Below are 24,057 nucleotides of genomic sequence, written 5' to 3'. Positions count from 1 at the left end.
CAAAGATGGAAAAAATGTAAAAGGATGCAAAAATGCAGGTGGACATAGTTGAGTATGCAGGTAAGAGAGGAGGGAAAGATTCAGATGAAAATGTGGTAAGAATTCAGGTGAGGGCGCAGTAAGAAGGCAAGTGAGCAAGTAGGTGAGAACTCAGGTGAAGGGGCAGTGATCTGCAGGTAAAGAAGGTGAGGTTGTAAGCACATAGGCAAGGCTGCAAATGAGATTTCCTGGAGATTTCAGGCAAGAAAGGAGCTGAGATGTAGGAGAGGCAGCTAGGGACCATAGCTGCCTCTTTCCTGTCACAGAGACCTCCAGACTTTGGGAGATCAAGTGGAATACAAGTGAAGCTTTATTGGGGGGACCATGACAGGGATCAGTTGGGACAGCCAAAGACGACCATGTTCTCTCTGAAGCTGGCCAGGTCCCTGCATGCTTTCTGGTTCTCCTCATCTTGGCATTCATCGGCATCGGGCCACAGCTCCACCCAGGTGTCCTTCCCAATGATGTAGCTGATGCTGGGGTGGAGGGACAGATGGCAGGTCAGAAGGGGCCCAGGAAGGGTGGGAGGGGCAAGCACACACAGGCTTGGGGCCAGGACTCACTTGGGTTTCTCTCCCCACAGGTCCGAGGAGAGGCCCCATATGAGGTAATGTTTTCCCTCCTGCAACTTCAGGGCTTCTCTGCATTTGATGTGACTGATGAACCTGCGCTCCTGTCCATCCTGCACCTCGTCAGTGCCTGGAGGGGAGAGGAGGGAGCTGAGCTGGGGTGCAGGAGGTGGGGGAAGCAGAAAGGCAGAAAGCAGCACAGGACTGACCTGATTTGATGACCTGGTCAATGACCATTATGTACTCGTCAAAATCATCCGCCAGCTCTTTACTCTGCAGTGTGGTCTTGTACACTGGGTAGGGTTGGGGAGACAGCCAGCGTGGGTCATAGGCAGGGTTGGGGGGCACCCTACCTACAAGCGTACCTGGGCATGTGGCTCCCCTTATACATGCAGGATCACAGTCAGTCATGCTACAGCCCCTGCCTCCCCCAGTAACACAAGGAGCCCCATAGGGTCATGCAACCACCCTGTCACATCATCATGCACAGCCAAGTGCACAGTTACAGCTGCCAATAACTCACACATACACTGGAACAACTGCACCTTGTCTACTGTCACTTGCAACCACCATCTCTCACACACAGCCACAGGAGATCAGTCACTCACAACCACCATCTCACACAGAGTCACCTACAGCCATGCTCACAATTATAGCCACTCACAGCTCATCATAGACACAAGGACAGCTACTCCTGTCTGCTGTCACCATCTCACCTAATCATGACTACTCACAACCACAACTTCACATACACATACAACCACATCTACTCACAACCACCTTTTCCCACACTCTTGCAAATACCTAGCCCAGTCATAATTGTGGTTGCCCACACAATAGTGGCCCTTCATAAAACACACAGACACACACACCAGTCACCCACAGTCGCAGCCTGAAACACAGCCACATGTAACAGCTGCTGCTCACAGCCAGTTACACACACAATCATGACCACACCTGCTGCCACACAGTCTCTCACACACTCAATCATAGCCATATACACTGTCACTCTCACACAACCACACATGCATGCCTCCTGCCCCCTCCTTACCATAGTCCACTCCTGGCTCGCAGGCCTTGTCCAGCCGGTCTTCAGGGGTGACCTTTTCCTCTGCCTGGTACATGAAGCAGTTCTCTGCAAGGTGCATGGGCAGAGGACATAATCTAAGTCTCACTTCTCACTGAGGGCCCACCACCCACAGATGTGGCCAGCCCCAGGCCCATTCCTCTTCGTGTCCACTGGGTGTGGGCTTTTGGGACTTCTTGTATCACCCCCATGGAAGTGGGGGATCTGGAGGGTGTAACCTGCTACTTCCTGGCTCCTGTGCACCCACCCTCAGCACAGCGGCACATTTCATTGTGGCAGAGTTTGCTCAGCATTCCGCCTTCCTTCTCCGGGTGGTAGAACTGGGAGCAAGTCTCATCTGTGGGTAGAGGGGTGGGAGGTGTCAGAAAGCTAGGGTCTCCCCTCAAGACCATGTTTGTGGGGCTCAGATTCCCAACTCCAGTCCTTCTGATCTGGAGATGCTAGGTCCTGAACCCTGGTACCCCTAGATCCTCAACCCATAGAACCCTGGGACCCCAGGCCCCCAACTTATAGATCCTTGGGACCCTCAGACCCCAGGCCCTAGGTAGGCTGCTCACCTAGGTTGTAATAGGAGTACACCTTGACTGTCCCAGGCTGGATAAGCCCCACATTAAAGAACTGGTGAATTTTGAAGGATATACAGTCCTCCAGGTCATGCGAGATCTGGGAGAAGAAGGTAGTGATTCAGTGGGATGACATAGGAGGGAATCCAGCAGAGGGTACTAGGGGTTGGAGCAGGGGTGGAGAAAGAGAGGGATCAAGGAAAGAAGGATCTGGGTGGTGAAGATGGGGAGCAGGAAGTGGCAAAGATTCATAAGCAGTTCAATAAGTCTATTTTCTTTTTCTCCAAGGCTCATGGCTAGATTACTCTTCTCAGCCTCACTTTCTATTTGGTGTGGCCATGAAATGGAATTTTGGCCAATGGATTGCTATCTGTGCCCACAAAAACATCCTGTGGTTATAAATACCACACTGCCTATTTGAAAGTTGCTAAGGCAATAAATTTTAAAAGCCCTCGCTACACATACACATGCGTTATAACTACATGAGATGATGCAAGTGCTAGCTAACTCATTGTGGCCATAATTTCCCACTATACATCTGCCTAATCATTACATTGCATGCCTTAAACCTACACAATGTTATATGCCAGTTGTATCTCAATAAGTCTGCAAAAAATAAATAATGAGGAAAAAGAAAAAAAGGAAGAAAGGAGGGCAGACATATATGTATATGTGACAGACATGTACATTTGGAGGAAAATAGTAACAATTAATTTGAGTAAAGGGTATATGGAACTTTTATATACTGCCTTACAATTTTTCTGTAAGATTGAAATTACATAAAAAATTAAGAGTACAAAAATTAAAATAAAAAATTTTTTAAACCATCTCATGCACACTCCTCTTTTCTAGAAAGAATGAATCAAGCAGAGAACTCTAAGACAAAGGCCAATAGAAAAGACAAAGGCCAGATACATAGGGGTCAAGACCCCAGTGGAAGCCTTACCTTGTCCAGGTAGATGATGAGGGTGTTCTTGTTGGAGAAGGCCTTGTCCATCTCATACTTGGAGATGTATCTGTCGGTGCCAGTGCTCAGCTGGAGAAGGGAAGGGCTTGTGAAAACCCCCTCTGGATTATCTTCTCTCCCTCAGCCTCTTCCAGACCTCATGCTCCTCCCCACTAATCTCAGCCCCTGAGCCCAGGACTTCCATACCTGCTTGAGGTCAGCAATGTCGGGAGAAAAGCCAGTCATCATGGATATATCCAGGATGGACATAGTGGCATCAGTGTTTCCCAGGTACCTGAATGGGGCAGAGAGAGAGGGGTTGAGTCCCAGGTGGCGTCAACCCAAGGGGTCAGTGCCTGCTCAAGGTGGTCTGATCTAGGACTGAGGCTGCTGGTTCCCACAGAGCAGCACAGAGGGATGTTAGATTTTAGGAAAAACTCCTTGAAGGGGAATAAAGGAAAGGCACATCATGAGTGGTCAAAGTGACTAATAGCTCAACCTCTGAAACCCAACTACATGGGTTCAAATCCCAGCACTCTGTGACATTTGATGAGTCACTGGAACTCTCCATGCCTCAGTTCTTCTAGAAAATGAAAATAAGAATACGGGCAGTTTTCACTTTGCATGATGACATTATCATGGTCTAGTTCAATAACACCAGTTCCTCCACAACATGGTTCTAGCTGCAGTGCCACAGTATATTAATCATGAGTGATTGCCTGGAAGACAAATCTAGTTGCTAGAGCTTTAGTCTACCAATCACTATGTAAATAAATGTGCATTCACAATCAATGACCAATCACATCACTTCTTTCAAAGTCTGTCAGTGATGGGTCACTGAACACCCATCATTCAGGTCACATGTGCAGTTGTGTTACTTCCTTCTCTCCCAGTGAAAAACCTGTGTGAGATCTTTCCAAAATGGGTAATCAAATGGGAACTGGCCAACAAAGATGAAAGTGCAGCAAAGAAATGGAGAGTGGTAATAGCACATACACAGAGCCAGAGAAGAAACAGCAGATCATGGGCACGTGGACCTGCTGCTGGTGGAGAGATCACTATGCAGCCAGAGGAGCTCAAGGAAGGCACGGGCATCACCATAAATGAACAAAGGTGTTGTGACCAAAAAAAAAAAAGATGTCTCAGAGGAAGTGACACTTTCAAAAACTTCACAGTGAAGGAACTCTCAGATACCCCGTGACATTGAAAGCTCAAAGTGTTAAATGTTGGAAAGTGACCCAAACTTAGAAGGGAACTTGACACTTCATGACATCAGAGAAAAGATGCTTGCTCCATATAAGAAGTTATACAGAGAAGAAAGGAGGCACTGTTCAAACTACAGGACTTTGAATAAGTGCTTTACAAAATAATCAAAACCAACTTTAATCTCAGTGTTCTGTTTTGAATTACAGTGCACTAAACAAATACTTGTCTGACCCTGCTTTTCATTAGTTTTATAACTAGCATAAGAGTTTTTGATGTTATGAAAAAAAATGTAAAATTCCTGGGACAATTGTAATCTCCCTCGTTGATTATTAACATCACTTTGCATGGTTTCAGTTTATGTGGTCATGGCTAGTCTCACACTGCCAGGCAAAGCAGGATTGCTGTGCTGTCTGTCTTCTGGAGGGTACTCAGAACAGTACCAGCCATTCCACATACCCCCAGAGAGGATTAGGTATCATAGGTCTTATTGCTAGAGACAGAGGGATGGTCAAGATGAACCTCAGTGACCCATCTCTCACCTGACACAGATTTCAAGGAACATGGAGCTCTTGGCATCCTGAGGCTTCTTGACTGAAACACAGAAGACAGAAGGGTGGGTTGCTGGGTCCTGATTCAGAAGGGGGACAGGCACTAGAATGGCAGTGGGGACAGGGTGGCAAATAGGGTCTTTATTCCTTCTACCTGTTTCAGGGACTGGTCGTAGGTTAACCCTGAGGTCAAAATTCTTGCAGGTGACTTTGCCTTTGACCTTGGCATGGTACATTGTCACCACCTAGAGAGATAGGAGGGCAGACAAGGTGTCAGCCTACCTGACTTGGGAAGGAGAGGCTCCCCCTGGGGCAGAGGAATAACCGCCTGAGAGGAGGTGGTGAGCCAAGCAGGTGTGGGTTCTGTTCCTTACCGACAAAGTGCCTTGTCCTTTCCCTTTAGCTGTTAGTGTGAATTTCTCATTTTCTTTGGTCTGCAGGGAGTAGGGAGAGAGAGGAGAAGGTGTTGGCAACCAAGCCTTCCCCTGGCTGCAATGGTTGCCTGCCCTCCCTCCTGCCCCTTGGCAGACTCTGACTGGCATGGAGGATGAGAGTCAGGGGCACTGCCAGGCAGCCGTACCTGTTCTGACCGCAGAAGGCTAGCGGAAGCCCAGGTGATGCGGTGCCTGATATGAGAGCTGCGGCTGGGGAGATCAATGCTCACATCCAGATTCAGTTCATTGTGGTCAGGGACGTCCTTGTGGTATTGGGCCAGGGCTTGGAACACCATGAAAGTGGCCTAGAACCCACGAGAGAAAAAGAGGGTGATGTGGGAGACCAAGAAAGCAGTAAGAAAATACTGGGGGACAAAGAGGCTCAGCTTAGAGCTGGGCCACTGGGACTGTGGCCTAAAACCCACCAGAGGGGGTGAGGATAAGACAGGGTTGGTGGATACTGAGGACATGTTCTAGAACTCTCTGCATGACAGAGGCTCAGACTAGAGCTTGGTGACACTAAGACTGAAAACTAGAACCCACCAGAGAGCACAAGGGTAAGACTGGGAGTCAGGAGACACAGAGGACATATTCTAGAATTCTCTAAGGCCTACATCAGAGCTTGGAGACACTGAGCATGTCTAGAATACACCAGGAAGTGCAGGCTTAAGACTGAAGGTCTAGCAAGACTGAGAATGTGATTAGACCCATCCAAAGAAGAGAGACTAAGACAAGAGTTTAGAGACACTAAGAGTGTATCTCCAAATTGTGAAAAAAGAATGAAGTTGGAGCCTGAGAACACTGATCATATGGCCCAGAATCCAAAAGTGACACTAAGAATGCCACCAGAAAGAAAGAGGATCAAACTAGAGCCTGAACTTACTAGAACTTGAGGTTGCAGAAATCGTGGTCTAGAACCCACCAGGGAGAGTGGCAGGCTTCAATAATGCTCTAGAAAACTGAGGGTGTGGTCTAGAACCCACAGTAAGGCAAGGCAATGCTGGGAGTCTGATGGACCTGAGCGTATGGTCTAGAACCCACCAGAGGAAGAGATGGACTCGATGATTCCCCACAATAATTGAGAACTTGGTCTAGAACCTGCCAGTGAGACAGGATAAGATGAGGAGCCCAGTGGAAGTGGGAGAATGGTCTAGAACCCATCAGAGAGAGGTTCATACCTGAACCTGGGCTCTGAGTACATGATCTAGACATCAGGAGGGAAAAGGATGCTCAGAATGCAGGTTGGGGCATTCAGAATTTAATCCAGAATCTATAGAAAGATTTGAAACAAATAAAAAAAACACAAGACCTAATTTCTCAACTTCATTCCAACTAACTGCCTCTCTTGACCTCAGCATCTTATCTGAAAGGCCAGTGGGAGGCCAGAGGAGGTAAGAATGCACTTACCTGGGTGGAGCCATAGCCACCTCCATAGTATCTCTGCTCATTGAGCCAGCGTACAACAGGAGGCACAGTGTCAAAGTCTTTGAGCAGCAGCAGGGCCAGCAAGGCATAGGATGTGGCCTCCACATTGTAGAGCTTCTGGCCAGGCTCCTCCCAGCGGTTCCTTTCTGCAGAGAAAACACCAGACCTTGTGCTCACAACTTTGTCCAGTCTCAAGATAGCTCAGAAAAAAGACTTGTAGAAGACCTCTTGGTGTTTAGGTGTCCTGGACCACATTTGTGGCTCTCGATCTGCTGGTTTCTGCCTTACTCTCTTCCTTTATCAACTTTCACTCTTCCATTTGAATTCTGAACTGCAGCCCCACTGATCTATGGGAGGAGATTCCCTAAACTTACCATGCTTATTCTTACCTCCGAGCCTCTGTATATTCTGTTCTCCCTATTTGGAGCACCTTTTTCTCCATCTACCCCTGGTTAATTCTTACCCACCCTGCACAATTCAGCTTCAATGGCAACTCAAGATGGAGTGAGGCCCTTCCTTCTGTCTCAAAACATCCTGTGCTTCTCCTGTCCCAGCACCATGATGCTCTACAGGAATCTATTGACTCATTTCCTTCTTCAACTGCAGTGTGAGACCCCAACAGCAGGGGCTGGGACACATTGGCTGTGATGTCCCAAGTGCTTAAGAAAGTACTTACGGCAGGGACTGTCACCAAGAACCATTCCCTTCTTTTCCTGGGCACAAAGTTGGCCTTCATCTCCCAGATGCCTTTGCAGGTTGGTATGGCCAGGTGATTGAACTCTGGCCAATGGAATGTGCACAAACAACTGATGGGGCTCCTTTCATGTCTAGTGTACCTCCCTTGCACAATCCTTCTGTTTCCTCTTTTGCTTGGAGAGAATGGGTTCTGAGACACCAGGTGGCAGAGCCATGGAAAGACAGAGCCTGGATCCCTGCATCTCTGTATTGAGGAGAGCTGTCCACCAACTTGGGACACCCACACTGTGCTGTTACACAGCAAGAAGCCAACTTCTCTCTGTTAAACCACTTCAGCATACATTCAGACATGTTACATAAGTGAGCACAAACCTGACAAGGTCTCATCACTGGAACCAATGATTAAGTGCTCACTATGTGCTACTCATTGTGCTAAAATTCCTATGTCATTATCTTATCCAATCCCTTGAAACAATGATAATGTTATTAACAATACTAAAGGCAATAACATTATCAGTGATAGATCTCTTACTATGAGCTAGACCTTCTTCTACCTGCATCACTCATTTAATATTTGCAGCCATCCCATGGTGTAGATATAATTTTATATACAATGTCCAGAGAGGTTCGATGAACTGTACAGGGTCACACAGTAAGAATGTGGCAGAGTGGGATTTGAACTTGAACCGGTCTAATGTCAGAGCCCATGCCCTTGCTTCTGTGTTATGGCAGTTACTCAACAAATACTTGTTAAATGGCGTAGGGAACCTTCTCGTGCCACTTACAAGGAGGACTGTTCACGCTTAGAGCCACATACTCTAGCTCAGCTTAGCATTATACATCCCAGCTCAGCCGAGAGCCATGCAGCCCAGCTTAAGATGGCCACCCTCAAACCCCAGCGATACACCTCTGCTTACCCCACCAGGTTGTCTCTCACCTGTGGCCGTTTCCAGAAATTTGTTCAAGGAGGAGCCTTCCAGCTTGCCCAACAGGGCCAGGGCATAGCCAGCAATGGCCACAGTATATGGTCTCTGCAATCTCTCATACTGGGCTTCAAGGAAGTCTCCAGCCTTATTGATGCTGCCCCCCAGACTCTATGAGAAAGAAGGTAGGAAACTCTGCTCAGGTGGGCACTGCTGCCACAGAGAGCTGGCAAGGATCACATAATCACCACTTCCTGGTCACAGGTTTTAGTCCTTGGGCCATATCTGTCTTGGATCTATTTTTAAGGGGTTCCCAGACATTTTAGCCACCATGAACTGCTTTGTTGCTGAGTACCTATCATGTGCCTGGTGCAGTTTGTACACCCAGTGGTGTGCTGGTGCATGTTTAATGACCAGCTCTCTAGTCACGGCGGGGAGGGGCTGATTTATAGATTGCCAATCACTATGGTGTAAATACTCCTATCGTGGCCTATTTCAAGCTACCAATGTGACATTTCTTAACACGGAGTGGGAAAGAGATGCCTCTAATAGACACTCATGAGTTAGAGTGGGCCAGGGTTAGCACACTACTGAGCCCACCTATTATCTAATCATCATCATAGCTAACACCATGTGCCAGTCACATATCCACTCGTTTAACCTTAAAATCCTATAAGGTTGGTTTTATTTTCATCCTCATCCCTACTGCACAGATGAGAATGCTGAGACTCAGAGAGATGAGGGACCGAGGTAGACATGATTTGTAGTGTTTGCTGATTTCCATAGTGAAAATACTGCCATGGCCAATTTCAACCTACCAACACGGAGTCACTGACTGCAGAGTTGGGAAGAGATTATATGGTATGTCCACAATATAGGTATGACAGACATAAATAACCTCAAGAGCATGGATGATAATAAAAAGTAGTTAAATAATTAAGAAATGACCCTGGCTGGTGTAGCTCAGTAAACTGAGCATGGGCCTGTGAACCAAAGGGTTGCCGGTATGATCCCCAGTCACAGCACATGCCTGGGTTGTGGGCCAGGTCTCCAGTATGGAGTGTGTGAGAGGCAACCACACATTGATGTTTCTCTCCCTTTCTTTCTCCCTCCCTTCCCCTCTCTCTAAAAATAAATACATAAAATATTTTAAAAATGATGAGCTTTGGGTGTTTACAACCTTTGTTATGTGTAGTGTTTAGTTTAATTTATTTAAAGGTAAGTTTATATAATTTAATTTTTAATATTGATTGTATTCAACAATCAACTTGCAATACTCCTGGAATACTCACATTTGGTTTTCTCAAGCTAATTCCAGCAAGCTCCTTATTTCAACCCCAGTAGTCTCGTTCCACAGCCTGTGCTACACTCCGTTGTAAGTTTGCTATGTTGTAGTAGAAAATGTCACTATGTCATAGTAGAAACTAATCCTTTTGCCTGCCTTCTGTCTCCCCTATATCTATCCTTGACTTTTGTAGGAACGTCTCCTCCTTCGTTTCAATCACATGGCCACAGTGTTAACAGTAGTATTTGCTGAGGAAGACCTATTTCCTGGTCTCAGCTAAGTGGTCCAGAAGTGATCACCTGACACAGGCTGAGCTAATCAGAATCCTTCCCTGGGAATCTGGAAGCTCTAGTCTTGGTCTGGCTATTTCCTCAGGGAAGGCAGCTATGTCCTGCCAGGCAGGCTGGGTGGCAAGAGAACTGAATTACTGGGTAAGAAGGGAATGAAGGAGAAAGGAACAAAGCATTCTGGCAGAGTCCCCAAGGTCACTTTCACTTTTGAACTTGAAAAATTCTTGGATTCTTAAAATAAGTCCCCCATCAATAAGGTGGGGCAAAAGTAGGTTTACAGTTGTTTGTATAGAAAATAATACAATAATTAATAAATAATAGTATAAGAATAAACTCTGTTTTGTGTACTCACAACTGTAAACCTACTTTTGCTACTCCCCATATTCTTACATAATGTAGGTCATACATGTGTTACATCTACAACAACTTAGAGAGTCCTAAAAAATACAGATCATTATACCCATTTTATAGATGCATACACTGAGGCCCGGTGAGGGGAAGTACCTGACAGTTATGATCTAACTGCAGATCTGTCTGGCCCACAGCCCTAGAGCTGTCTCTTTTCTACCATAATTTCTTTCAAATCTTCAACATTTGAACAAGAAGGGCCTGGGAACAAGAGGACTTGGTCATTAAGGTAATAGCCTTCTCCCTTCCACCACTTTTCTGGGGTCTTGAGGAGAAAGAAGCAATTTGTGAAGCTGGGATCCTGGAGTTCCCCACTTGGGAAACTAAAGGCCAAACAACCCACTCTCAAAACCCCAGGGCAAAGCAGATGCAGTGATTACAGAGCCTCCAAGGCAGCTGTGCCTGAGTAGGAGAGGGAGGAGAGGCGGAGGGAGCACACTTACATTGACCTGTCCCTCACAAATTTCTTTAGCCTCCTGCAGCGCGATGAGAACGAAGGCCGTGAGGGACACATCTTTCTCCTGAGCGTTCCTGAAGCCACCCTAGGATGTGGAGCAGGGAGAAAGGATGGGGTCCCCAGTGTGTCCCCACATGCCAACCAACACCCCTGTAGGATCAGCGAGTCAGAGCAGGGCTGAGTGTCTCTCCAGTGTCTCACAGGAGGACCATACTCTAGTATTTGTCCATTCACTCATTCTGCAAATGTTGCTGCTGCTGTGGATAAGGTGGTAGACAAAAACCAGACACTGGCCCCAGCCCTCATGGAGCTCCCTGTATAGTAGGGGAGACAGACATGAACCAACCAGTTCATTAACAGATATATCCTTACAAACTGAGGAGTGCTGTGCATAAGTGGATGTGGCAGTGAGAATGGATACTGGGAGGGTGACTTGGTCAGGGAGGCTGGGAAAGATGTCCCTAAGGGATAACAGGTGGAGCCACAATCTGACGAGTGAGTAGGACTGAACTCTCAAAGAAGATGGGGGTAGCATGCCAGGCACTGGGAATAGCATGTGCAAAGGCCCTGTGTCTAGACACTGCATGGTTCCAAGCAGTACAGATGGAGGGGGAAGCCTGTGAGTCTGGAAGCCCGAAAGGTCAGGCTGAGGCAGTAGTTCTCCAACTGGAGCACACATCAGCATCACCTGGAGTTGGTGGCTTATTAAAACTCTAATTCCTAGGCCCTACCCCTAAAGCTTCTGCTTTGGTGCATCCAGGCTCCAGCCCGAGAATGTGCATTTCTAACAACCTTGCAGCTGATGCTGATGCTGTTGGCCTGGAGACCACACTTTGAAAAACACAACTCTAAGGAGTTTTCATGTATAGTCAAGTCAATGGGGAGCTGGGGAACTTTCATTTTGCATTGGACTCTGAGGTCTCTGGTTTTTGTGAAGGAGCAATGACGCTCCTGGCTCCTTTATTTCTCTGTCTGCCCCAACGTAGGGAATTGGACAAATGGCAGACAGTCTTCCTCCTGTCCACACTGTGACACTCAGGCCCTGCTCTGCCCCTGCCTGCCCTGGACCCCCGCCTCTCACAATCATTTCCTGGTGTATCACGGGCCCATCCTCCTGAAAGACTCCATCAGGCCTCTGCTTCTCCAGGATCAGCCACTTGACAGCCCCACAGAGGACTTCAGAGTCGATGGCAATGAGGTTGGTGGCCAGGGAGAAGACCTTGACCACATAGGCTGTCAACCTGGGTGTGGGGACAGAGCATGGGTCAATTGGCTCTGGGATCCGAAGACTGCAATCCCAGCCAAACCATGAGCAGAGAGGGGGGGCAGGGCATGCCTGAGGACCCAGTGCTGCTCGAAGGCAGTGCTTAATGACATAGGCCACTCAGCTAGTGGGCCCCGTGACTCTGCAGGTGGAGGGGTCCAGTGGCACAGGGCTGTGTGGGGGAGGCCAGCCTAGATTACCCCAGGCCGGGATCCAGGACCTGCTCAGAAGGGTGCAAAGCCACAGGCACGCTCACCAGGTGCTGGATGGCCGGTCCAGGAAGGCTGCAAAGGCACTGTTGGGTTGTCTGAAGGCCAGCTGCTGGGTGTAGCCTGCAGGGAAGAGAGAAGTGTCACCAGAGGAGCAGGGGCTGAGTGGAGGCAGTGACTGGTATAGGTGTATGCCAGGGAGGAGAGAGACTTAGAGAGGCGACTAGGGTTCTGTGAAGAGTGGGACAGGGGTTCAGAGAGGAAAGAGGGTGCTCAGGACTGGGAGGAATGTGTGGAGGAGAGGGGATTCAGAGAGGGGAGGGTTTTCAAGGGGGTTCAGGGTCAATGGGACCTCCATGGGGGCAGGAGCTCAGAGGGGCCATATTCTCCACAAGGGGAGAGCTCAGAAAGGGGCCTCAGAGTGGCGGTCTCCAAGAGGGGCAGGGGACACACCCTTCTTGATAATGTCCAGGGCATCCTGCCGCTTCTGAATGCCAAACTTGTCCCACTGCTCGGTGTGGTCCAGGTAGTGCACGGCGATGACCGTGGGCGTCACCCCGATCATGTTCTGCTCTCCGCAGCCCGAGGGCGTCACGATGAGGTGCTTCAGCCGGTCCCCATCAATGGCGTCTTCCGCCATCTGGGCCACTGGGGTCCCTGAAGCCAGGAGGAAGGATGGCATTAGCTAACCCCAGCCTTCCCAGGCTCCAATCAGCAGGGCCAGAGTCAGGGACAGCTGGGGGCTGTGGCATGTGACTGAAGTGGGAGCTGTCCCTGGGTTCTCTTGTTCCACCAGTGGTAAAACATTCCAGAAACAATTGTCACAAATACTTATATAACGCTTAATGTTATTTGCCAAGCTCTCTTCTAAGAGGACACTATATAGTATCTCATTCAGTCCTCCCAACAATCTTTAGGTGTAGACACTACTATTCTCCTCCATCGCAAAGGAGCAGACCAAGAGTCTCTCCCCCAAACCTAACAGCTCACACGCTGCAAGGTGCCTTTCTAGATCCTTCTTGTGCCTTTCCGCCCCAGCCCTCTATCCTGGGCGATTAGTTCCAGAATTTCTGCCCTTGAATTCTACCACTCCTTATTTAAACTTATTTGTCAGTAGAAGCTATCTGCTGAACTGAATACTACCTTCTATGAACAGATCGAGGAGAGGCTGTTCCAGCTGAAGTGGAGGAGAGAGGTGCCAAAGCCAAATATTCCCCAAAATAGACAGGACTAGACTCCCTCTGCAGGGGTCATGGTCCCCACACCTCCCTGGGCCCCCTGGGGTTGGACCAAGGGCGTCTTACCCTGCAAGAGGATATTGGTTTCCGACTCTGTGTCTGGGACTTGGTCGCTGAGGTCTGCAGCCGGGATCTCCTCACGCTGCACACCGTCTGTGGGTCAAAGAGAAGACACCCATGGCACCAGCCTCCTTTCTCCACACCCTGTGTCACCACCCAGGACTTGCCCCCTCTCCTATGGCTAACTTACTCTGACCGTATTTTGTTGGTTCCAGTGTGCGAACAGTCACAGTTTTGTTCACTCTGATTCCTTCCGGCTGGACAGTGTTGACGGCAGGGGGAGCCCAGGGAATAAAAGGACAGATAGACGGACAGCTGGTGAGCAGGGCACTGTTCTGGGGATGACTGTGGCATGCACATGATGGCATCTGATGCTCTTAGCTGTGTGGCTAGGGGCCAGTGACATAACCTCTCAGGGCCTCATCTTCCTTCCTCACAAGGAGGAGGCAATACAAACAGCTACTGCATACTGTTGTACGATTTAATAACGAAATTATAAATTAATCATGATAAAATAACAAAGCCTTTAGAAATCTTCCTATATGCTTAGAAGTTTTCTCTATTTAGGTTAACTCATTTAATTTTAACAGCAACACAATGGGCTGAGTACCACTATTATTACTCCCATTTTAAAGATGGGGAACTGGAGAACAGAGAGGGGAGGTAACTTGCCCAGAGTCACACAGCTAATAGAACAGAACTGGGGTCTGAACCTGGTAGTCTGGCTCCAGAGTCTGTTTTCAACCCAGTGCCTCTCAATGGGTTAAATAAGATAAAAATAAATTTTAAAAAGTGAAATTAAATTTAAAAATAAAATAATTAATGAAATAATAGAAAAGAAAAAGTATATACATAAAAATTAAAAATTTAAAATTATTTTTCAAAACAAATGATTAAAGTAAATTACCACAGAAATACAAAGGATTGTAAGAAATTACTACAAAGAACTGTATGCCAAGAAATTTGAAAACCTAGGCGAAATGGACAAATTTCTAGAAAAATATAATCTTCCAAAACTCAATGAAAAAAGAAGCAGAAAGCCTGAACAGACCAATAACAACAAAAGAAATTGAAGCAGTAATCAAAAAACTCCCAACACACAAAAGCCCTGGACCAGATGGTTTCACAGGAGAATTCTACAAAGCATTTAAGGAAGAGCTAACCCCTATCCTTCACAGACTATTCCAAAAAAAATCCAAAAAGATGGGAGTCTCCCAAACTCTTTTTATGAGGCCAACATCATCCTAATTCCAAAACCAGATAAAGACACAACAAAGAAAGAAAACTTCAGGCCAATATCACTGATGAACATTGACGCTAAAATCCTCAACAAAATACTGGCAAACCGCATCCAACAATACATTAAAAAGATCATACACCATGACCAAGTGGGATTCATTCCAGGGATGCAAGGATGGTTCAATATTCGCAAGTCAGTAAATGTAATACATCATATAAACAAAAGCAAAGACAAAAACCACATGATTATATCAACTGATGCAGAAAAAGCATTTGACAAGGTACAGCACCCATTCATGATAAAAACACTCGGCAAAGTGGGAATAGAAGGAGCATTCCTCAACATAATAAAGGCCATATATGAGAGACCTACAGCCAACATCATACTCAATGGGCAAAAAATTAAAATCTTTTCCACTAAGATCAGGAACAAGACAAGGCTGTCCACTTTCACCACTTCTATTCAATATAGTACTGGAAGTTTTAGCCACAGCAATCAGACAAGAAAAAGAAATAAAAGGCATCCAAATTGGAAAGGAGGAAACAAAGCTGTCACTGTTTGCAGATGACATGATAGTATACATAGAAAATCCTATAGACTCTACCAAAAAACTGCTTGACCTAATAAATGAATCTGGCAAAACAGCAGGATACAAAGTCAATATCCAGAAATCAAAGGCATTTCTGTACACCAACAATGAAACAGCAGAAGCAGAGATCAAGGAAAAAATTCCATTTGAAATAGCAAAAAGAAAAATAAAATATCTAGGAATAAACCTAACCAAAGAGGTAAAAGACCTGTATTCAGAAAACTATATAACACTTGAGGAAAGAAATCAAGGAAGACACAAACAAATGGAAACATATACCGTGTTCATGGATTGGAAGAATTAATATCATCAAAATGTCCATACTACCTAAAGCAATTTACACATTCAATGCAATTCTTATTAAAGTACCAATGGCATATTTCACAGACATAGAACAAACACTTCAAAAATTTATATGGAATTATAAACGACCCTGAATAGCTGCTGCAATTTTGAGAAAGAAGAGTAAAGTAGGAGGGATCACAATACCTGATACTAAACTATACTACAAGGCCACTGTAATCAAAACAGCCTGGTACTGGCATAAAAACAGGCACATAGACCAATGGAACAGGACAGAGAGCCCAGAAATAAACCCAAGTCTCTATGGTCAATTAATATTTGACAAAGGAGGCAGCAACATAAAATGGAGTAAAAATAGCCTCTTCAACAAATGGTGTTGGGAGAACTGAACAGCCACGTGCAAAAAAATGAAACTTGAGCACCAACTTATGCCATATACAAAAATAAATTCAAGGTGGATAAAAGACTTAAATATAAAACGTGACACCATTAAAGTCCTAGAGGAGAACGTAGGTAGGAAAATCTCAGATATTTCACGCAGAAACTTTTTTACTGACTTGTCCCCTAGAGCAAGGGACATAAAGGAAAGAATAAACAAATGGGACCTCATCAAAATTAAAAGCTTCTGCACAGCTAAAGAAAACAGTATCAAAATTAAAAGAGAACCAACTGTATGGGAAAACATATTTGCCAATGATACCTCAGACAAGGGTTTAATCTCCAAAATATATAAAGAACTTACACGACTCCACTCTAAGAAGACAAGGAATCCAATTGAAAAATGGGCAAAGGGCTTGAACAGACACTTCTCTAAGGAGGACATACAGAAAATCCAAAGACACATGAAACGATGTTCAATATCGCTAGCTATCAGAGAGATGCAGATTAAAACCACAATGAGATACCACTTCACACCAGTCAGAATGGCCATCATAAACAAAGCAACAAACAAGTGTTGGAGAGGTTGTGGAGAAAAGGGGTCCCTAGTGCACTGCTGGTGGGACTGCAGACTGGTACATCCACTATGGAAAACAGTATGGAACTTCCTCAGAAAACTAAAAATGGACCTGCCTTTTGACCCTGCAATTCCACTGCTGGGACTCTATCCTAAGAATACTAAAACACCAATTCAAAAGAACCTATGCATCCTAATGTTCATAGCAGCACAATTTACAATAGCTAGATGCTGGAAGCAACCAAGATGCCCATCAGTAAATGAATGGATCAAAAAACTATGGTACATTTACACAATGGAATTCTTGGCAGCAGAAAGAAAGAAGGAGCTCCTACCCTTTGCAACAGCATGGATGGAGCTGGAAAACATTATGCTAAGCAAAACAAGCCAGGCAGTGAAAGACAAATACCATATGATCTCACCTTTAACAGGAACCTAAATAACAAAACAAAGAAAGAAGCAAAATATAACCAAAGTCACTGAAATAGAGGCCAGGCTGACAGTGCCCACAGAAGAGAGTAGAGGGAATTTAAGGGGACAGTGCGAAAGGTTCACAGGAACTAACTTAAAGGACACATGGACATAAACTAAGGGGAGGGTGGTAATGGGAGGGAAGTGGGGAGGGGGGACTGGATTGGGAGTAAAAAGGAGAAAACTGTATTTGAACAATGATTAAAATAAAAAAAAGTAAATTAAAAAATAAAATAAAATAAATAAAAATAAAAATAAAATAAATGATTGTGTATAAGTATTTAGCACAGTGTTAGGGGTTATCTTAATTAGTATCACAGACCCAACTCAAATTTTCATTATGTCTTCAGGTAAACCTTTATTGTGGATAGTGGATGTTTTTTCTTTCCTAGAATCCATTCTCCTTTCACCTGGTAATAACGCCCAGATTTCCCTTTGCAGACTAAATATCCTCCCATGCGTGCTGGTAAATATTTAACATTCAGCTCCCCAGGAAGGTAAAAATCCTGATTTGTAGCGCTGCCAATTTCCCTGGTGTAAATATCCCCACTGTGATGGATTTCAAGCTACTAGTGTCAGCGAGTACAGAACCGGAAAGAGCTAGCCATCTGGGTTCTGGCACTACTGGGTCTTCTTTCCCACCAGAGCCCACACTGGGCCATATTGGGGCCCACGGCAAAAGAAAAAATTGTAGGCCTCTAAATATATACTTGAATATTTTTTTATGGTAATATTATTCCAGAACATTAACGTAATTGAAGAAAATGTGAGTTTGCTTCCCTTAAAGCTAGGGAAGAAAAGTAATAGCAAATTCTGGTTTGGGTACAAATAAAACATTTCAACATAAAATCACACTGTCAGTGTTCACACATTTACTTTTCAATGATTTGAGATTTTCTCCAACTACTGTAACAATTTGGGAAAAAATTAACCATAGAAAACCCCCAGGCACGTGTGTGGGGGCACTCTTCCTCTTCAGGCTCTGGTAGGACTTGGCTGGACACTGTCTGATCCTGCCTCTGTTTAAAAACGTTGCTATTTTGTTCATCACAGATACGTTTGGCACTAATTTTGATTTGTTAAACAATTGCATTAAAATATTTGTGATCTTGTTTGTGATCACGTTTTGCTTTAAAATATCAATAAAAGATGAGAAAAGCCTTTTATTGGTGATTTGATCTCTTATTATATTTGAAAGTGTGGGAAAGAGTAGAAACAGAACTGTTAATGTATATTTTAAGGCCAAAAATCACAGGTAAAAATAGAGCTTTCCTGTGCCCTCGTGTCATATATTATTGGTTTATAAATTTTGGTCGGTGAAATATGTTTCCCCCAAATTTTAAAAGTCAAAACAAAACTCCTATACTGAAATGTGTTACGAAGTATTATATTTGATATGAAAACATATTTTAATGAAAAAATATATTGTTTGTGTTTATTGCTGAGGTTTTGGGCACCCCTTTCAAATGTCATGCCGCAGAAGAAAGTCTCACGTGCCTCCCCCAATGGCAGCCCTGCTTTCAGATTTCTAGGGCTGCTGACCTCCCTAAGGTGAACGTCAGACGTTATTAGTGTCTCATAGTCTGGGGCTCCAAACTGAGTTGATAGTGTGAGGAGAGCAGGAGTCTTTCCTGAAGGATCAGAGGTGGGAGATACCCCAAGGACTCACCACGACCTTCAGGGTCTTCTTGACACCGTCACTGATAAACAACCCGTAGACAGTCGCCTTGACCTCTACCTCCTGCAGGCCGATCTTCAGGGGCACAATGATGTAAGGCACAGCCAGCGAGGACTTGGGATCGATGTTCAGAGTCTGCAGGTGACGCTTCTTGGCAGTGGCCATGCTGCAGAAGGCTGGATTGTAGAGTAGTTCTACTCTCACCTGCCAGGGAGACAGTGTCAGGTCAGGGGCATGTGCCATGGTCTCCCGCCCGACCCCCAAGCCTTCCTTCATGCCTCAGTTGCTCCAAGGACCCACCTTGAGTGTCTCTGCCTCCCGGTAGTTGTAGAGAACAGCTCGGATCTCCACCTGCTCATTCCGCACGACAGAGTAGGGCAGCCGCAGGTCGATGAAGAAATCTTGTGCCACTGTCACCTCATAGGGGTCAGCCACACAGATCCCTGCCCGGGGGGAACAGAACATGAGGGGCAGGGGCAGGGGGTGTGCCAGGTGGACAGGGTCCAGATTCAGCTCCACGTTCCTACCCCTCCCAAGGTCTCAGGGCCCAGACCACGAACCCAGCCTGTCTTTGCAGAAACCCGTAGACTAAACAGAGTTAATGGTAATGAATTACAGGTGATGGTGGTTGCTGAGAGCTGCCATGATTTAGTGATGTCTCTGTCATTTCACTTATAGACAGATGTGGAGGAGGAAAGCAAGCCAGCCTAACTGAAGGGTCCGTATCTGTGCCCTCCAAAACAGTAGTCCCAAGCCCACATGGTCATGGGCACTTGACATGAGGCTAGCTCGAGTGGGAACTGGACTTCTACTTTTATTTCATTTTAGTTAACTTAGATTTAAACTTCAAAGCCAGTGCTTATGAATATACTAAAAACCACTGAAATCACATACTTTTCAAGGGTGACTTTTGTGGTATGTAAATTATATCTCAATTTAAAAAATGACATTTGACTAGTGATGGGAATACTTTTTAAAGTATGTTTGGAGCAACTTGGTTATACCAATCTGCTTTTCAACTGCAGATTTTATGAATCCTAAAATACGATCATATTTCCAATGAAAAGCTTGTATCCTAATTGAGATGCACTCTACGTGTAAAGTGCATTCCAGATTTTGAAGGCATAGTACAAATAGAAGTAAAATAAAACATTAAAAATTCTGATATCTTAATAGGTTATTCTTAAATATCAATGGATTTATAATTGTAACATTATTAGTAGTATAATAGGTGTTTTGCAAACTTTTACAAAATGTGGATACATTTGGGGGTAATACTTTGGATATATTTGGGTAAAATAAAATGTATTCCTGAAATCGATTTCACCTACTCCTTTCCCATGGAGCCACCAGAGAATGTAGAATGGCACGCACTGCCCACGCTCCGGGCAGCGCAAATTTGCACTGCGTGAAAATAGCCCTCAGCACAAAGGTTACCTGTGACCAGATCAAAGCCCAGCAGAGTGTTCATACATGTAAAATTTGTAAAAACACTATCGCATTAAAAATAATGTTACACTACTAAATTCATTAAAATGTAATTTTTTTTTGCTCATTTTTCAGTTGCAAAAAAAAATCAGAAGCTTGAACAAAATCCTTATTTCCCAACCTACAGAAGTTCGGTCACTGATCTCAGGGCGTCTGCTATGGTCCCTGTGGCTGTTGCTTACCTATTATTTGTTCCGACATTACTAAACAACATTACTAAACTCGTTTCTTTTAGTGTCACTATGATATCTGAGAAAGCAGCTTCTTGGGCCATAAGGAGGGGGTTACCTCCAGGAAAACACAACGTTTTGTTAAATGCTAGCAGTCCACATCGCCTGAAGAACACCAGACCACTTGCTCTCTCTTGTTAACAACATAAAAAGGAGTTAAACAAGAACTGGAGAGGAGGTGAAGGCACCCTGGCACTGGACTGAGCTTTTCTCCTTGCATGAGATGAAAGGGTAAAAAGAGAACTGAAAAAAGAATGACTTCTCGCACACAATCCATGTCATTTTTAAGGCAGTGAAACAATTAAATTATTCTGTGTGATACTGTAATGGTGAAAACATGTCTCTATACATTTGTCCAAAGTCATAGAATGTGCAGTTCCAAGCATTAATCCTAATGTCAATATGGACTTCAGTTAATGAGACTGTCAATATTGGCCCATCGATTGTAACAAATGTACCACTCAAAATGCAAGATGTTAAGAAAGGGGAACCAAGCAACTCTATACTTATTGCTCAATTGTTTCTGTAAACCTAAAACTGTTTTAAAAACCTGTTCAGGCCCTGACCATTGTCACTCCTTTGGTTGGACACCCTGCAGACCAAAAGGTCACGTGTGTTCGATTCCCCATGAGGGCACATGCCGGGGCTGTGGGTTTGGTCCCCAGACAGGGCGTGTGCAGGAGGCAACCAGTTGATGTTTCTCTCTCACATTGATAATTCTCTCCCTTTCTTTCTCCCTCCCTTCCTCTCTCTCTAGAATTAATAAAAGAAAAATAAATTTTAAAAAATCTGTTAAGGCCCTGGCCAGGTAGCTCAGTTAGTTAGAGTGTCGTCCCAGAGTGCCAAGGTTGCAGGGCCGATCCCTGGTCAGGGCACGTACAAGAAACTGCCCATGAATGCATGAAGAAGTGGAAGAACAAATCCGACAAATCTGTTTCTCTCTCTCTCCCTGCCTCTCTCTCAAAAAGTAAAAAATGAAATTAAATAAAATAACAACTTGTTAATAAAAAGGAATAACTTCTGATGCATGATTTGTGCTACTTAAGGAAGTATCTATGCATTGCGGAAAGACATTTACCATTTCATAGATTAAATATGTTCAACTCCAACAATGGTAGCTTGGGCTCCCTGAACACTTACAATGTGCCAGGCACTAGTGTTAGGGCTTCACATGAGTTAGCTCCTAACAGTGCTCCCAACAATGCTTGGCGGAGGTGCTGTTTCTAACAGGTCCATTTTACGGGGGAGCCCAGAGAGGCTGAGGGACTTGATTAAGGCCATCCAGCGGCCGTGCTGAGCTGTGCTGGAGTCTCAGGCCAGAGGAAAACTGTGCACCTGTGTGTGAATGGTTTCATTTGAGATCATCACTTGTTCAAGAAAAATTGCCAGAAAATTTCAATTCCTTCAATTAAAAACAAAGAAGCAGATTTTGAAAATCTTGAGATCAGGAAATGAAATGAAAGTAAAGTATAATTTATTATATGTTATAACTAAACAAAATGATAACAGGAAATTTTGGCTCTGGTGTAAATAAAATATTGACACTTAATATAGTGAGTTTTAACACACCTACTTTTTAATGTTTCAATATTTTTGACAAATTTAATAATCTAGAAATAAATGAACCTTTGAAATACACACAGAACACGCATATGGGTCACACATTTTTCCTCTCACCTCTCACTGCAGTATGGCCTGGCCTGCTCTGGTCTGCATTTAAAATTCGAATATTTTGTTCATCGTGGATTTTTTTGGCATTCACTTTTATCTTTAAAACACTATTGCAGTGAAATAGTGTTTATCTTGATGACTAAGTTTTTTGGCCCCCACCTATATTTTGCACTAACAGGCAGTGCCTCACTTTCCTCACCCAGCTCCCAGCCCTGCTAGAAACCGTCCACAGTTAGCCAGAGCTCCTCAGGGTCTCGCTCCAGCCATGGGGGGCCAGGGCCAGGTACACCTGTTTCTCACGTTTCACAACCTGACTGTCAATGTTTCAGTCCCGCTTTTCAGCTTGCTTCCTGCTTTTTCTTAATCACTTTGCCTGCTGTTGTGTCCACATCACATCCTTATAAGTTGTTGGGGCTGCGAATCATTCTGTGCAATAAATACTGTGACGGCAGGCTCCTGCCGCAGTACACTCGACCAAATCTGAGGGTGTGCAACACCAAGGGTGAGCCCAATGTCAACTGTGAACTGGGGTGATGATCACAGTCGGTGACAACAAATGCAGTACTCTGGTGGGGGTGTTGATGGGGGAAGGCTGTAGGTGGGGGTGGGGGGGAAAGGAGTATATAGGAAATCTCTATACTTTCTGCTCAATTTTGCTGTGAAATTAAAACTGCTCTAAAAATAAAGTCAATTCAAAAAATGAAAAGCACTGACACCTACAGTCTAGACTCTGATGCACTCCTCCCCCCGCCCCCCGGTAACCAGGGGCAGGCAGAGTGCCAGCCACCAAGAAGCAGAGGGTCTTTGGGATGGACGAGAAAAAGAAAACGCCCTGGGCCCTGCCTTCTAAGAAGTGACCATCTCTCACCTTTCTTGTCAGACAAGCTCACAGCCTGAATCTCCCAGGTGGTGATGGAGTCTTTCAAAAACACCTTCATGATCTTCGTGGAGACCCTAGATGGGGGAGCAGTTGGGGCATCAGGAGATGTGGTGAGGGGGCGAGCAGGTATGGAGGGGCCCCAGGGGACAGGTTGGGGGGAGCGGGGGTGGGCACATGGAGGTAGTCCAACACCTAGTTTTTCGAGGTTGGGTTGTGGGGTTCCACTGTGACTGCAGAACAGAGAGGGAGTTGGGATGCATGCAGACAAAAGAGGCTGGTCTAGGGTATTGGTAGGGACTGGCCTGGGGTGGGTTGAAATGGGGGGTTTCCCAGCCTGACCCATTTTTCTCTGGCTCCTTTAATTCCTCAACGGTCCACAGCCAGCTCTCAGGGAACTGGCTTCGGGAAATGATGTCTTCTTCTGGAATGATGTCCTCATCCAGGTCACCTGGGAAGGTGGGGGACAATCTGGGTTTAGAACAGACCACATCCCCTGCTCTCCCCTTAGATACTCATATCTACAGCCCTGGCGGGGAACCCTGGCGGAGTTCCTAGCAGTGAAACACACCCATGGCCACATGATGACTTGGGTCAGGGGCCCAGGCACATTTGCCTCTGAGGGCTTCTGCCTCCATAAAAATATTAAAAGTCAGCCCTGGCTGGTGTAGCTCAGTGGATTGAGTGCAGGCCTGCGAACCAAAGGGTCACCAGTTTGATTCCCAGTTTAGGGCACATGCCTGGGTTGCGGGCCAGGTCCTCAGCAGGGGGTGTGTGAGAGGCAACCACACACTGATGTGTCTTTCTCTCTCTTTCTCCTTCACTTCCCCTCTCTCAAAAAATAAATAAAATCTTTAAAATATATACTAAAAGCCATATCTTACAACTGTGTTGGTATAAAAGGCAAA

At 45.3% G+C, this 24,057-nt stretch overlaps 1 protein-coding gene across 1 annotated transcript in view; it reads right to left on the bottom strand.

Moving 5' to 3' along the window:
- Positions 1–326: 326 nt before the first annotated feature.
- Positions 327–24,057, bottom strand: part of C3 (complement C3) — a 33,485-nt gene continuing 9,754 nt past the window's right edge. Inside the window, exons 18-41 of the mRNA XM_045831006.1 lie at positions 23,492–23,600; positions 23,141–23,226; positions 19,184–19,326; positions 18,875–19,087; positions 13,838–13,904; positions 13,654–13,740; positions 12,803–13,006; positions 12,397–12,472; positions 11,958–12,117; positions 10,863–10,961; positions 8,451–8,607; positions 6,800–6,963; positions 5,539–5,697; positions 5,333–5,392; positions 5,113–5,203; positions 4,950–5,001; positions 3,412–3,499; positions 3,205–3,294; positions 2,253–2,358; positions 1,943–2,032; positions 1,660–1,743; positions 818–901; positions 603–738; positions 327–515 (exon numbers count right to left, since the gene is read on the bottom strand). Of these exons, the coding sequence (XP_045686962.1) occupies positions 374–515; positions 603–738; positions 818–901; positions 1,660–1,743; positions 1,943–2,032; positions 2,253–2,358; positions 3,205–3,294; positions 3,412–3,499; positions 4,950–5,001; positions 5,113–5,203; positions 5,333–5,392; positions 5,539–5,697; positions 6,800–6,963; positions 8,451–8,607; positions 10,863–10,961; positions 11,958–12,117; positions 12,397–12,472; positions 12,803–13,006; positions 13,654–13,740; positions 13,838–13,904; positions 18,875–19,087; positions 19,184–19,326; positions 23,141–23,226; positions 23,492–23,600 (2,747 nt within the window). The 3' untranslated portion in view covers positions 327–373. The remainder of the gene's footprint in view (positions 516–602; positions 739–817; positions 902–1,659; positions 1,744–1,942; positions 2,033–2,252; positions 2,359–3,204; positions 3,295–3,411; positions 3,500–4,949; positions 5,002–5,112; positions 5,204–5,332; positions 5,393–5,538; positions 5,698–6,799; positions 6,964–8,450; positions 8,608–10,862; positions 10,962–11,957; positions 12,118–12,396; positions 12,473–12,802; positions 13,007–13,653; positions 13,741–13,837; positions 13,905–18,874; positions 19,088–19,183; positions 19,327–23,140; positions 23,227–23,491; positions 23,601–24,057) is intronic.

The sequence above is a fragment of the Phyllostomus hastatus genome, unplaced genomic scaffold (genome assembly GCF_019186645.2).
Source record: "Phyllostomus hastatus isolate PE091 unplaced genomic scaffold, TTU_PhHast_1.1 phas_contig_159, whole genome shotgun sequence".
In the NCBI taxonomy this organism is placed as follows: domain Eukaryota; kingdom Metazoa; phylum Chordata; class Mammalia; order Chiroptera; family Phyllostomidae; genus Phyllostomus; species Phyllostomus hastatus.
Note: the sequence above shows the minus strand (reverse complement) of the source record. Positions and strands in the feature narration are given on the sequence as shown.